At 47.5% G+C, this 14,090-nt stretch overlaps 1 protein-coding gene across 3 annotated transcripts in view; it reads left to right on the forward strand.

Moving 5' to 3' along the window:
- The window catches only part of LOC106613712 (fibrillin-2), an 88,904-nt gene extending 74,968 nt beyond the window's left edge, over nucleotides 1-13,936 (forward strand). For all 3 annotated transcript variants that reach the window (XM_014216250.2, XM_045687457.1, XM_014216249.2), the window contains 21 exons: nucleotides 363-488; nucleotides 607-723; nucleotides 887-1,015; nucleotides 1,245-1,364; nucleotides 1,883-2,008; nucleotides 2,177-2,329; nucleotides 2,545-2,610; nucleotides 3,036-3,161; nucleotides 3,322-3,441; nucleotides 3,625-3,747; nucleotides 5,517-5,648; nucleotides 5,859-5,984; nucleotides 6,177-6,383; nucleotides 6,545-6,670; nucleotides 6,791-6,913; nucleotides 7,103-7,219; nucleotides 8,789-8,917; nucleotides 9,082-9,201; nucleotides 9,470-9,701; nucleotides 10,478-10,637; nucleotides 10,792-13,936. In XM_014216250.2, coding sequence (XP_014071725.1) covers nucleotides 363-488; nucleotides 607-723; nucleotides 887-1,015; nucleotides 1,245-1,364; nucleotides 1,883-2,008; nucleotides 2,177-2,329; nucleotides 2,545-2,610; nucleotides 3,036-3,161; nucleotides 3,322-3,441; nucleotides 3,625-3,747; nucleotides 5,517-5,648; nucleotides 5,859-5,984; nucleotides 6,177-6,383; nucleotides 6,545-6,670; nucleotides 6,791-6,913; nucleotides 7,103-7,219; nucleotides 8,789-8,917; nucleotides 9,082-9,201; nucleotides 9,470-9,701; nucleotides 10,478-10,637; nucleotides 10,792-11,163 — 3,050 coding nt within the window. In that variant the 3' untranslated portion in view covers nucleotides 11,164-13,936. The remainder of the gene's footprint in view (nucleotides 1-362; nucleotides 489-606; nucleotides 724-886; nucleotides 1,016-1,244; nucleotides 1,365-1,882; nucleotides 2,009-2,176; nucleotides 2,330-2,544; nucleotides 2,611-3,035; nucleotides 3,162-3,321; nucleotides 3,442-3,624; nucleotides 3,748-5,516; nucleotides 5,649-5,858; nucleotides 5,985-6,176; nucleotides 6,384-6,544; nucleotides 6,671-6,790; nucleotides 6,914-7,102; nucleotides 7,220-8,788; nucleotides 8,918-9,081; nucleotides 9,202-9,469; nucleotides 9,702-10,477; nucleotides 10,638-10,791) is intronic.
- The last annotated feature ends 154 nt before the right edge of the window (nucleotides 13,937-14,090 follow it).

Genomic DNA, 14,090 nt, shown 5'->3' on the forward strand with positions numbered 1-14,090 from the left:
TCCCCTACTACCTCACCCCGTTCAAAGGCACTTCAATCTTTTGTCTTGCCCATTCACCCTCTGAATAGCATACATACACAATCCATGTCTCAATTGTCTCAAGGCTTAAAAATCCTTCTTTAACCTGTCTCCTCCCCTTCATCTACACTGATTGAAGTGGATTTTACAAGTGACATCAATAAGGGATCATAGCTTTCACCTGGGTTCACCTGGTCAGTCATGTCATGGAAAGAGCAGGTGTTCTTAATGTTTTGTATACTCAGTGTATATTTTTGTTCTCAATGGAACTTCCTGGTTAGATCGTTTATTTTAAAATAAACTAAAAAGGTGTGTATCTTCTCTCCCTGTGTGTGTGTGTGTAGACCGCAACGAGTGCCAGGAGATCCCTAATGTGTGTAGCCACGGAGAGTGTATCGACACCCAGGGCAGCTACCGCTGTCTCTGCCACAACGGCTTCAAGGCCACCGCCGACCAGACAATGTGCATGGGTGAGTAAAGAGTCCCGGTAAACTCAAAAGACTTACCATAGCAGACACAGTAGACACTCTGTAGTTGGTTTTCAATCATCTCACCTCGGTCTCACCCCCTGGTCTCGCTCCGTCTCAGATATTGATGAGTGTGACAGACAGCCGTGTGGGAACGGAACCTGTAAGAACACGGTGGGCTCCTACAACTGTCTCTGCTTCCCTGGATTCGAGCTCACGCACAACAATGACTGCATGGGTACGTATGACATCCTGAGGTATCTCATCATGGAAAATAACACTATGGCCACAGTTAAGGAGTAATTCAGTCGAAATGTTAAAAAGGGATTCTTTCGAGTAGCACATTCTGAATAATTAGATCAAATCTTATGAACTCTCTCCACTTCCCTGTCCCCCTCCAGACATTGATGAGTGCAGTGCGTTGGTGGGTCAGGTGTGTAGGAACGGCCAGTGTATCAACAGCCTGGGATCCTTCCAGTGTCTCTGTCAGGAAGGCTACGAACTCACCCCCGATGGAAAAAACTGTGTCGGTAAGCAACGTCAACACCCTAGCAACTCTAAACCTGGGTCAAGTACATTTGTCGTATACTTTCGAATATTTGATTCATGCTTGATTCAGTTTGCTTGGTGCAATGGAGCCAATGGAATGGTCCCCAAAGTGCAAACCCCAAGCTAAATCAAGTATTTGATGTATGTCTTGGGGTGTATAGTGTGTTTTCGTTGAGGCGTACTGTATAATCACACAATGTTCTTCCTCAGATATCAATGAGTGTGTGAGTCTTCCTGGTACCTGCTCTCCTGGAACCTGTCAGAACCTGGACGGGTCGTTCCGCTGTATCTGCCCACCTGGATACGAGGTCCAGAACGACCAGTGTATAGGTAGGAGCCCTACACACACACACACACACTCCGTCGCACGCTTAACTATTGGAGGTGAAAGAGACCATTAACTTTGACGCAAGTTCACACACACACACTGAATAGCTACCACAGAGAACATGACTTCATTACTTCTGCACATTCTGATCCCACCTGCTCACACTGATAGAGCCAGCACACGCCCCCACCTACACATCAGGGTGTCAACGACCTGCAGTGACCCTGCCTTCTGGCCCAACACACACCCACACCACACGCTGTGTATCAGCCTTATAGCCTTGTTGCAGCAGAACCATCTGGCCTTAGAGTGTGTGTATGTATGCACACACACACATAGCCATCCATACACACACATACACCATCTGGCCTTAGAGTGTGTGTATGTATGCACACACACACATAGCCATCCATACACACACATACACCATCTGGCCTTAGAGTTTGCTGTGATTTTACACTCATTCCCTCTCCCGCCTCTCATCCCTATTTCCCTGTCGGTCGCTCACTTTCTCTTCCAGATATCAACGAGTGTGAGGTGGAGCCCAATATCTGCCAGTTTGGCACGTGCACCAACACCCCAGGAAGCTTCCAGTGTATCTGCCAGAGTGGCTTCGTCCTGTCGGACAATGGGCGCCGCTGTTTGGGTGAGAGGGAGAGAGAACTGTACGTTACAGTTGTCATTAAATGGCCAAGTAACAGATGTGTTAGAAATCACAGCACCTCTATCCTTTCCAGCAGACCCACTAGTGGGAGTCTATTGTCTGCTATCCACCTGACTGTGTTTTTTCCCCCCAACCCCCTCTGTATGACAGACACCAGAGAGAGCTTCTGTTTCACCCGCTTCGAGTCCAGCAAGTGTTCTGTGCCCAAGGCCTTCAACACCACCAAGGCCAAGTGCTGCTGCAGCAAGATGCCAGGCGAGGGCTGGGGAGACCCCTGCGAGCTGTGCCCACGCGAGAGCGAGGGTGAGTCACGCGCACGACACGCACGTTCCACACCACCACACACACACACACACACACACACACACACACCTCACTTCCAGTACTTTTCCATTTAATGTTTGTTATGATAATGTATTCCTCAACACAAGCCAGTTGATGAGAACTAAGCTTAGTGGATCCTGTCCTGTCAGTGTGTGTACATTTAACGTCTATTTAACGTCTCCTTGTGTCTCCAGCGTCCTTTAAAAGCCTGTGTCCCTACGGCCATGGATCCCTGCCTGGACTTGGGGACGCCCGTGAGGGTGAGTGACAAGTGACACGACTGGGCCAACCCCAGACATACCAACCCTTCAACTGAATCAGCTCTCTGATGACCAGATGTCAAACATGTCTGGACAATAAACTGTCCTCATCTGTCTTTCTGTAGACATGAACGAGTGTCTGGACAATAAACTGTCCTCATCTGTCTTTCTGTAGACATGAACGAGTGTCTGGACAATAAACTGTCCTCATCTGTCTTTCTGTAGACATGAACGAGTGTCTGGACAATAAACTGTCCTCATCTGTCTTTCTGTAGACATGAACGAGTGTCTGGACAATAAACTGTCCTCATCTGTCTTTCTGTAGACATGAACGAGTGTCTGGACAATAAACTGTCCTCATCTGTCTTTCTGTAGACATGAACGAGTGTCTGGACAATAAACTGTCCTCATCTGTCTTTCTGTAGACATGAACGAGTGTCTGGACAACCCAGGCGTCTGTGTGAACGGTGTCTGTATCAACACTGACGGATCGTTCCGCTGCGAGTGTCCCTTTGGCTACAACCTGGACTACACCGGGGTCAACTGTGTTGGTGAGCTGACCCCTGACCCCTATTGGTGTTGATAATGATGACGATGATGATTAGATTTACTTTCCTTCAAGATTACATTCATGTCAGAAGTCAACATACCTGAGGACAAATGCATTTACCTAATCACCCTTCCCCTGTCTCCCCTCCTCTCCCTCCCCAGACACTGATGAGTGCTCTATAGGAAACCCCTGTGGTAACGGGACCTGTACTAATGTGGTGGGGGGCTTTGAGTGCTCCTGTCATGAAGGCTTCGAACCTGGCTCCATGATGACCTGTGAAGGTATGTAACATCATACAAACACACACCCATGACCTTTCACCTGGAAAATGGCAAATGCTTATGATGATATACCGTCCGATTGTACAATTATTCTTGTATGATAGAATGCTCATGGACTCATCTCTCTCTCTCTCTCTCTCTCTCTCTCTCATTCTTGCTCTCTCCCTCCATCTCTCTCTCCAGATATCAACGAGTGTTCTCTTAACCCCCTGCTGTGTGCCTTCCGTTGTGTAAACACCTTTGGTTCCTACGAGTGCATGTGTCCCTCGGGCTACGTGCTGCGAGACGACCACCGCATGTGCAGAGGTGAGGGGACGCGGCATAACCTACCTCCACACAGGAGTCTCTGTCTGTGTCTGTCTCTCTCTCTTTCTCTGTCTCTCTCTCTCTCTCTGTCTCTCTCCCTCCCTCCACAGGAGCCTGTCTCTCTCTCTGTCTCTCTCTGTGTCTCCCTCTCTCTCCCTCCCTCCACAGGAGCCTGTCTCTCTCTTTCCACAGGAGCCTGTCTCTCTCTGTCTCTTTCTCTCTCTCTGTCTCCCTCTCTCTCCCTCCCTCCACATGAGCCTTTTCTCTCTCTTTCTCTCAGGACTCTCTCGCTTTATCAGCAGTCATATGAAAACCCTCAGTAAGACTAACCCATGTGGGGTAGCTATTATACAGCTGTGTTAAAGTGAAGTTAGTCATCGTAAATTCACCCGGCTGGTTTTATATGGTGGTGCTTTAGAGATGCCAGTTTTACAGTGAACTTGATTCATGGCTGGATTATGAACATACTGTACGTTACAGTATAATCATTCATCTGTTTTAGTCATTTGTTTTTTCCCGCTTCTTATTGGCCAAATGGATCAGTAGCCTAGACATCTTTGTCTATTTTTCTTTAAACATTTCCTCTCCTCGTCTCTCTCTCTCTCCCTCCCCTCTCTCTCTCTCCCTCCCCTCTCTCTCTCTCCCTCCCCTCTCTCTCTATCCCTCCCCTCTCTCTCTCTCTCGCTCTCTTGCTTTCTCTCCCTCTTTCTCTCTCGCTCTCTCTCTCTCTCTCTCTCTCTCTAACTGGCTTTCTCTCTCTCCTCCCTCCCTCCTCTCTCTCTCTCTCTCTCTCTCTCTCTCTCTCTCTAACTGGCTTTCTCTCTCTCCTCCCTCCCTCCTCTCTCTCTCTCGCTCTCTCTCTCTCTCTCTCTCTCTAACTGGCTTTCTCTCTCTCCTCCCTCCCTCCTCTCTCTCTCTCTCTGTCTCTCTCTCTCTCTCTCTCTCTCTAACTGGCTTTCTCTCCCTCCCTCCCTCCCCTCCCCTCTCTCTCTCTCTCTAACTGGCTTTCTCTCTCTCCTCTCTCTCTCTCTCTCTCTCTCTAACTGGCTTTCTCTCTCTCCTCCCTCTCCCCCCTCCCTCCCCTCTCTCTCTCTCTCTCTCTCTCTAACTTGCTTTCTCTCCCTCTTCTCTCTCTCTCTCTCTCTCTCTCTCTCTCTCTCTCTCTCTCTCTCTCTCTAACTGGCTTTCTCTCTCTCCTCCCTCCCCTCTCTCTCTCTCTCTCTCTCTCTCTAACTGGCTTTCTCTCTCTCCTCCCTCCCCTCTCTCTCTCTCTCTCTCTCTCTCTCTCTCTCTAACTTGCTTTCTCTCCCTCTCTCTCTCTCTCTCTCTCTCTCTCCCTCTCTCTAACTTGCTTTCTCTCCCTCCCTCTCTCTCTCTCTCTCCCTCCCTCCCTCCCTCTCTCTCTCTCTCTAATTTGCTTTCTCTCCCTCCCTCCCTCTCTCTCTCTCTCTCTCCCTCCCCTCTCTCTCTCTAACTTGCTTTCTCTCTCTCTCTCTCTCTCCCCCTCTCCCTCCCTCTCTCTCTCTCTCTCTCTCCCTCCCCTCTCTCTCTCTCTAACTGGCTTTCTCTCCCTCTCTCTCTCTCTCTCTCCCCTCTCTCTCTCTCTAACTTGCTTTCTCTCCCTCTCTCCCTCCCTCTCTCTCTCCCTCCCTCTCTCTCTCTCTCCCTCCCCTCTCTCTCTCTCTAACTTGCTTTCTCTCCCTCTCTCTCCCTCCCTCTCTCCCTCCCTCTCTCTCTCTCTCCCTCCCCCTCTCTCTCTCTCTCTCCAGACCAGGATGAGTGTTCGGAGGGGCTGGATGACTGTGAGTCCAAGGGCATGTCCTGTAAGAACCTGATTGGCACTTTCATGTGTATCTGCCCCCCTGGCATGCAGCACAGACCTGACGGAGATGGCTGCATGGGTGAGTCACACACACACACACACACACACACACACATACAGACACAGACACACACACACAGACACACACACACACACACACACACACACACACACTGCAGGAGAGAAATCACTTCTTGAAAGTGGTTCCATTTTATGTCACACTGTTCTAAACTCTCATCTTCCCCTTCGTCCGCTCCTCCTCTTCCTTTCATCCTCCTCCCCCTGGCAGACCTGAATGAGTGTCGCGCGAAGCCTGGCATCTGTAAGAACGGGCGCTGTGAGAACACAGTGGGCAGCTACCGCTGTGTGTGCAACGAGGGCTTCCAGCCCAGCTCCACTGGAACGGACTGTATCGGTGAGAATATCACCACAGAGGATTCTGCAGAAGGGTGCACAACCCATCCATGCAATGTCAACGCAGCCGCATCAAAACCAAAGCATGAAAGACTGTATCACCCCTTCCACACACATACTTGATATGCAGCTCCTGTAAATTGCGGACTGATCTCTCCCCCTGTCCTTCTCTCCTCTCCCTCCACCGCTACAGATAACCGACAGGGCTTCTGTTTCACCGAGGTGCTCCAGACTATGTGCCAGCAGGGCTCCACCAACAGGAACAGTGTCACCAAATCTGAGTGCTGCTGCAATCTTGGGCGCGGCTGGGGACCCCAGTGTGAGCTCTGCCCACTGCCTGGCACCGTGCAGTACAAGAGGATGTGCCCACTGGGACCCGGGTACACCACCGACGGCAGAGGTTAGCTAGAGGAGAGGACGTGAGAAAGGGGATGAGGGAGGGGGAGAGGAGATGGTAACGGAACGTGGAAGGAGAAAGGGATGAGAGAGGGTTAAGGGGGGGGTAAGAGGGGTGTGTGTGTTCATGTGTGTGTCTAACATTCCCGCCCGCTGTTGTTGCAGACATCAATGAGTGCACGGTGATGCCAGACCTGTGTAAGAACGGCCAGTGCATCAACACCATCGGATCGTTCCGCTGCCACTGCAACGTGGGCTATACCACCGACTTCACCGGCACCTCCTGCATTGGTATGACCCGTCCCTCTCTATCTCTTTCTTACCGGGCCTCGGACCAAACCATCCTGGCTGCGGGGTAGAAATTGCTCTCATTCGGGAACTTATTACTCACCGCTGTCTGTCGTGTTTCAGATATGGATGAGTGTTCCGCGTCTCCCAAGCCCTGTAACTTCCTGTGTAAGAACACAGAGGGCAGCTACCTGTGCTCCTGCCCCAGAGGATACACTATGCAGCCTGACGGAAAGACCTGCAAAGGTGGGTGGACCCTGCTCCTGTCCACACGCACAGCCTTCAAGACCAGTCCGATAAATACTGAAACACGAGTTCCCATTTCCCCACGATCCTTCTATCCGAATTGTCTAACATGCTAACTGGTACTTTCAATTACATCCAGTATACATGCTTTCATCACAGTTTATTAACAAATCCATATTTCTACTGCAGATCTGGATGAGTGTTCCACCAAGCAGCACAACTGTCAGTTCCTGTGTGTCAACACCATCGGAGGTTTCACCTGCAAGTGTCCTGCAGGCTTCACCCAGCACCAGACCGCCTGCATCGGTGAGGGGCCACGATCACTTTGTTTAGGACAATTCTACTTCCTAGAAAAGTTCAAGAACTCTTAAAACCTCTTGGGGCTAGGTGGGACGCTAGCGTGCCACCCGTGGTGCACTCCATCAACAGCAGGTGCATTTCAAGAGCGGCAAATTTGAATCCAAATAAATGTCAAAATTCAAATTTTTCAAAAATACAACTATGTTACACCATTTGAAAGATAAACATCTCCTTAATCTAACCACGTTTTACGATTTCAAAAAGGTTTTACGGCGAAAGCATAAATTTAGAGTATGTTAGGACAGTACATTTACAAGAGTTGTGTGTAATGTTTTGTCAAGTCAAAGACAGGGTCACCAAAACCATAAAACCAGCTAAAATGATGCACTAACCTTTTACAATCTCCATCAGATGACACTCCTAGGACATTATGTTAGACAATGCATGCATTTTTAGTTCTATCAAGTTCATATTTATATACAAAAACAGCGTTTTACTATGGCATTGATGTTGAGGAAATCGTTTCCCTCCAATAACCGGCAGTCAAGTCAGCGTCAGAAATTAAATAATTAAAATTAGAAAACATTGGTAAAATATTATATTGTCATTTAAAGAATTATAGATTTACATCTCTTGAACGCAATCAACTTGCCAGATTTAAAAATAACCTTACTGGGAAATCACACTTTGCAATAATCTGAGCACTGCGCCCAGAAAAATACGCGTTGCGATACAGACTAGACGTCATGTTGGGGAGATCTAAAATCGAAAATACTATGTAAATAATCCATTACCTTTGATTCTCTTCATCAGATGTCACTTCCAGGTATCACAGGTCCATAACGAATGTAGTTTTGTTCAAAAAAGCTCATCATTTATGTCCAAAAATCTCCGTCTCGTTAGCACATGATGTAAGCCAGCCGGACTTCTCGTCATGAACGAGGGGAAAAAATATATTTCCGTTCGTTCAAACATGTCAAACGTTGTATAGCATAAATCATTAGGGCCTTTTTAACCAGAACATGAATAATATTCAAGGTGGACGAATGCATACTCTTTTATAACGTATTGGAACGAGGGTACCCAACATGAAGTCGCGCCAGGTGTCTAATGGGACATCATCGTTCCATGGCTCTTGTTCGGTCAGATCTCCCTCCAGAAGACTCAAAACACTTTGTAAAGGCTGGTGACATCTAGTGGAAGCAATAGGAAGTGCCAAAATATTCCTAAACCCCTGTGTTTTTCAATGGGATAGGTTTAAAGTCAATACAACACATCAGGTATCCACTTCCTGTCAGAAAATGTCTCAGGGTTTTGCCTGCCAAATGAGTTCTGTTATACTCACAGACACCATTCAAACAGTTTTGGAAACTTTAGAGTGTTTTCTATCCATATATAATAAGTATATGCATATTCTAGTTACTGGGTAGGATTAGTAACCAGATTAAATCGAGTACATTTTTTTTATCCAGACGTGCAAATGCTGCCCCCTAGACCCAACAGGTTAAGACTTGAAACTGGTAGTTGAAGGGTTTTGTGCAAAATCTGAGGAATCTGTATCTTCATCTCTCGTAGACAACAACGAGTGTAATGGGCAGAACAGTGTGTGTGGCTCCAGGGCTTCCTGTGTCAACACTCCCGGCAGCTTTAACTGTGACTGTGGGAAAGGCTTCTCTCTGGACACCACTGGCCTGGAGTGTGAAGGTGAGGACCCGACGCACGCACGCAGACACACACACACACACCGCTCCCCGTCATAAGCACACACGCATAACCCTCCACCCACTTTTGCTAGTTGTTGCCCCCCAAAAAAGACATTTTTTTATGTCTAACCACCCATCGCCCCATGTCTGTGACTTCTCTTTCAGATGTGGATGAGTGTGGCAGTAACCATCGCTGTCAGCACGGCTGTCAGAACATGATGGGAGGTTTCCGCTGTGGCTGTCCTCAGGGCTATGTACAACACTACCAGTGGAACCAGTGTGTGGGTGAGTGGGACAGTCACTTACTTAAACCCTTTTTGATTCAAGCGGAGCGTACAGCCACAGAATATGTCACTGCCCGGTATTGAGACATAGGAGCTGTGCTCTATGTCATATCCTCAATGAAGATTCAGGACCTAACTTACCAAGTATCCGCGTCAGTGACAATGAAAAATGAAAGCTAGAACAAAATCTGATACCGTACATAATGTGCTTAGGTTGGTATTTGACTCATTTTTGACTCTCTCTCGCTCTCTCCCTCCACTTCCTGTAGATGAGAACGAGTGTTCGGGTGCGTCCGTGTGTGGCTCGGCCTCCTGCTACAACACCCTGGGAAGCTTTAAGTGTTTGTGTCCGTCCGGCTTTGACTTTGAGCAGGGAGGGGGCGGCTGCCAGGATGTCAATGAGTGTTCCATGGGCAGTAACCCCTGCAGCTTCGGCTGCTCCAACACAGACGGAGGATACCTGTGTGGATGTCCTGGAGGGTACTACAGGGCTGGACAGGGGTGAGTGGGCTGGACAGGGGTGAGTGGGCTGGACAGGGGTGAGTGGGCTGGACAGGGGTGAGTGAGCTGGACAGGGGTGAGTGAGCTGGACAGGGGTGAGTGAGCTGGACAGGGGTGAGTGGGCTGGACAGGGGTGAGTGAGCTGGACAGGGGTGAGTGAGCTGGACAGGGGTGAGTGGGCTGGACAGGGGTGGTGTCAGGTGTACCCACTGATGGGCTGTTGCTGATGTCTTACGGGTTAATGGCTCAAAGCTGCGTCTTGGTTACAAGAGTTGGTTTTTTATTCACTTATTGGGTCGAGATTTGTATTTATTTTTATTTCAAAAAGACTGCAAAAGCTTTAGGTTAGTCAGAGCACAAAAATGTATTTGAAACCACTGGGAACCACACCCTCATACCACACAGCAGTGTACCAACAGTCTAACGCTTATTATCTCCCTGTGTTATATTTAAGCAATAAGGCCCGAGGGGGTGTGTGGTATATGGCCAAAATACCACGGCTAAGGGCTGTTCTTATGCACAACACGGAGTGTCTGGATACAGCCTTCAGCCGTTGTATATTGGCCATATACCACACAACCCCGAGGTGTCTTATTGCTATTATAAACTGGTTACCAACGCAATTGGAACAGTAAAAAATACTTTCTGGTCATACCCGTGGTATACAGTCTGATATTCCATGGCTTTCAGCCAATCAGCATTCAGGGCTGGAACCACATGGTTTATAAATGTGAGCAGTATATCCTGACGTCTTTATCTCTGTGTTGACTCCCCAGTCATTGTATAACGGGCCAGGGCTTCCAGGACCAGTATAGCTCCGAGGGAGACGATGAGGACAGTCTGTCTCCAGAGGCCTGCTACGAATGTAAGATCAACGGAGACGTCGGCAAGAAGGGCCGACACAGACGTCACGCTGCTGGGGACAACGACCTCAAGGTGCTGTCTCTACTCTCTTTCCTCTTTCTTTTCTGCTCTTTTGTGGCCTCTCACTCGTTCTTAAATCTACAGGTTCTAAACATCTACCAGTTGTGTGTATTTGTATGTTGTTGTTATGTCGCTATGTGCTGACCCTCCTCCCTCGTCTCTCCAGGAGGTGAGCATGGCCAGTGTGGACACCCAGGAGTCCATCCCCATGAACCTGAGCCTGGCCTCGCTGTACAACAAGGAGCCCCTGTTGGAGCTGCTGCCGGCCCTGGAGCCCCTGGAGCACCATGTGCGCTACGTCATCACCCACGGCAACCAGGGCGAGCACTTCCGCCTGCTGGAGCGCCGCGACGGGAAGAGCGTGCTGAGGTTGGGCAGGAAGCCGCCTTCCCCTGGCTCCTACCGCCTGGAGATCGCCAGCCTGCCCCTGTTCGGGCCGCGGCGCCTCCGACAGCTGGAGGAGGAACACGACAGCGACTACCTGCTGGGAGAGATAGGAGACGCCCTACGCATCAAGTTGCACATCCACCTGCACTGAGCTGCAAGCACTCCAACCCTCCCTAGGCTCCCTACTTTCTTCCCTTTCAGCCCCTGGACTGACTTTATAATGACCCCTCTGACCCTTGACCTTAACCCCAGGACCATCCCCAACCAATCGGGGTAGGGGGCTTTGAAAGACTGAGTCAACCAGCCCAACCACCACTTTTTAATTGTCAAGGTTCTTTCTTTTTTTAACCCCCCTGACCCACCCCTCCTATTCCACTTGGAGAAGGAGTGGAGGAGATTACAGAAAGGTATGCAGTGTTTGGACCACAAACCCCTGCCATTTTAGATTTTACACACAAAATGGCTGACGAGAATCCATGAAGCACTGGGATAAGTGGAAATGGAAGGAGATGCACAAAAAAGCTGAAAATGTTTGAAATGGTAAAGGAAGTGTTATAAAGTAGAAGGAAGAAGTATTTTACTGTTGAATTCATGTAGGACAATCTTCTTATGGTGAAGTGGAAATGTAAGAACCACTGATTTGCTAGGAGACAAATAGGGATGTGTGTTGGTGAATGGTGGTCCAAGCAGTCCCTCGCCTGTCTGTAATCTCTGTGACATCACAACATTGGGGTTAGAGGTCATGCTTCACCCTACTCAGTATTCTAACGTGTCAGTTAATGTATTGTAGTGTTAAAAAAATGTTCACAAGAAGGACTGCAACATTTACGCAACATGTCAGGTTTAACACTAATGTAATGGAGAGTTGGTCATCATGCATAGTATCAATTCTAGGAGTAAAACACCAGCTTTATACTGTTTATAATCATGCTTTCATGTAAAGCAGTGGTAAGCAGGGACTCTCTGGTGTGATGCCGTGTGCTACCGGCCCGTGTTCTGTTACCTCAATTCTTCTCACTCATCTCCTCCACTCACCATACATTAGCGCTGTTGTAATGCCTCCTCTGGCCAGGAGAGGGCCACACTGTCCCTCAGCATGAACCATGTCCAGAGACAGAGGTAGAAGTCGCCCCTAATCACTGTTCCAGGTTCAGATCTTGTTTTATCTCCTTAATGGTTAAGGTTAGGATTGGGGTAGGATAATCTGATCCTAGCTCTGTGGTTAGGGGCAATTTCTACTTCGAGCCTTAAGGCTGCCAGGACATTGTACTGCAGTTTTATTATCATGCACTGAAACTGCTCATTGAATTTAATCAGGGAGATTTGCTTCGAAACGCAGCAAACAGGTCCTGAGGGATTCAGCTTTTCTGAGAGTTGACATTCTGACTGGCAGTGAGAACTCTTGGACGGCTGAACCATCTGCAGCCCATAGAGAAACATAGCTGGGGATGAAAGATACTGTAACAACCTCAATGGTACATGACAACGCTACTGCAAACAGACAGTTAACGTTTGGGATTTTTACAGAACACATAAATGCACACACATATACAACACACACACACACACACACACACAGAGGTGAACTCTGAACCTTACTGAAAACAAGCATCCATCAGGGCATACAGTTTTTTTCTCTCAACGAGAAAAAGGTGCTAAATACTTCCCTCTTACGCTGTACAAAAAAAGATTGCAGTCTTGAATCTTGATTGCGAAAAAAAAGTGACATTTTTACTAGGTTTTTTTTGTTTTGTGTGTGTCTGTCTTTTGTAATGTCTTAATGCTGAGAACCAATATTATCGAACTTGCTTCTTGAAAATGTAATTGTATATTTTTAAGTGAAATGTAGATGTTTTTGTTGTTTTTAAAAAGCGTCAAGGCTGCCCAAACCAAATACTTATTGTAAACCCAAAGTTGAAGTCCTTAAAGTGCTGGTGACTTTGTTTTGCTCAGAAAAAAAGAAAAAGATCAAATCGAATCCTAAAGTGGCATCCATTTTGTGATCATGCAGTAGATTAGAACATGGCCTTAATTAAGTACCACTGGTTACCTATCATTGTCCTACTCAGCTCATACTGTAGTCTGAGCTCATAATGCCGTCGGTTAGTGGGTGCGGAGATCCAGCAGCCTAGTCCTCGATAAGTTTGTGCAACGGACCAACAGATTTTGGACCAGGCAAAATTGAGTGTCAGTGACCAAAACACACAGCTACAGTAACATTCTCACTCTACAGTACGTCTCAGTATTGTGAAGTTGACACTGTAACATGCCTATAAGATCAATGCAAACTCAACATGGCCATCAATCTCACACTGGCAGTGAGTGTCTCTGTCTAGTAACCCATCTCCGGTGCTCAACTATGATTTTGCTCCCTGAACATGCAAGGTTACTGCACTGTTCCCACAGCCTGGGCTATATTTATGCATAAAACATTTAACATGGGAACTTTGTATCATTTTGTATCTGGTTTGTTATTTTATTTGCCACCATGTTAAGGAAAGAATGTGCGTGTGCATACTGTATCTCAGCTTCAGCGGCAACCTTGAACTTCACTGTTATCAACGCCCGATCGGTCAATGCTGATTTGAATTTGAGGGAGTAAAGAACTCAAACGTTAGTTCTTCAGAGGTGTTTGGGGGGGGGGGGTGTAGAGAATGTAGACTCAACACCTATAGATCTCTCAGAAACCAGCTAATGGTTTCAATAAGAATCATTAAACCATTACTCTATCAGGGGCAAAACTGAACATCTCTCACAAACTAGTCTTTTCCAATTTTATCCTGGGACAAAATCCATCCACCCAAGATTTATCATCTATTGGGTACACATTTGCAATCTATCAAATTTGGATGATTCTCATTATTTTGTAAACTTTTGTCAGTGACATAAATGGCAATAAAAGTATTGTGGGTTATATTTTTAAAGGATTGTCTTGGAGTTTCATTTTCCTGCCCTGTGAATGTCCCATTAGTGCTTTGTTAAAGTGATTAAAAGTGGAATAATGTGGTGAAATGCTTTATTGATTTTACAGGAAGAGTAATCTACCCACTCTCCAACCATATACTCCCACACTGGAAA

This window comes from Salmo salar, chromosome ssa10, assembly GCF_905237065.1.
Source record: "Salmo salar chromosome ssa10, Ssal_v3.1, whole genome shotgun sequence".
NCBI classification, from domain to species: domain Eukaryota; kingdom Metazoa; phylum Chordata; class Actinopteri; order Salmoniformes; family Salmonidae; genus Salmo; species Salmo salar.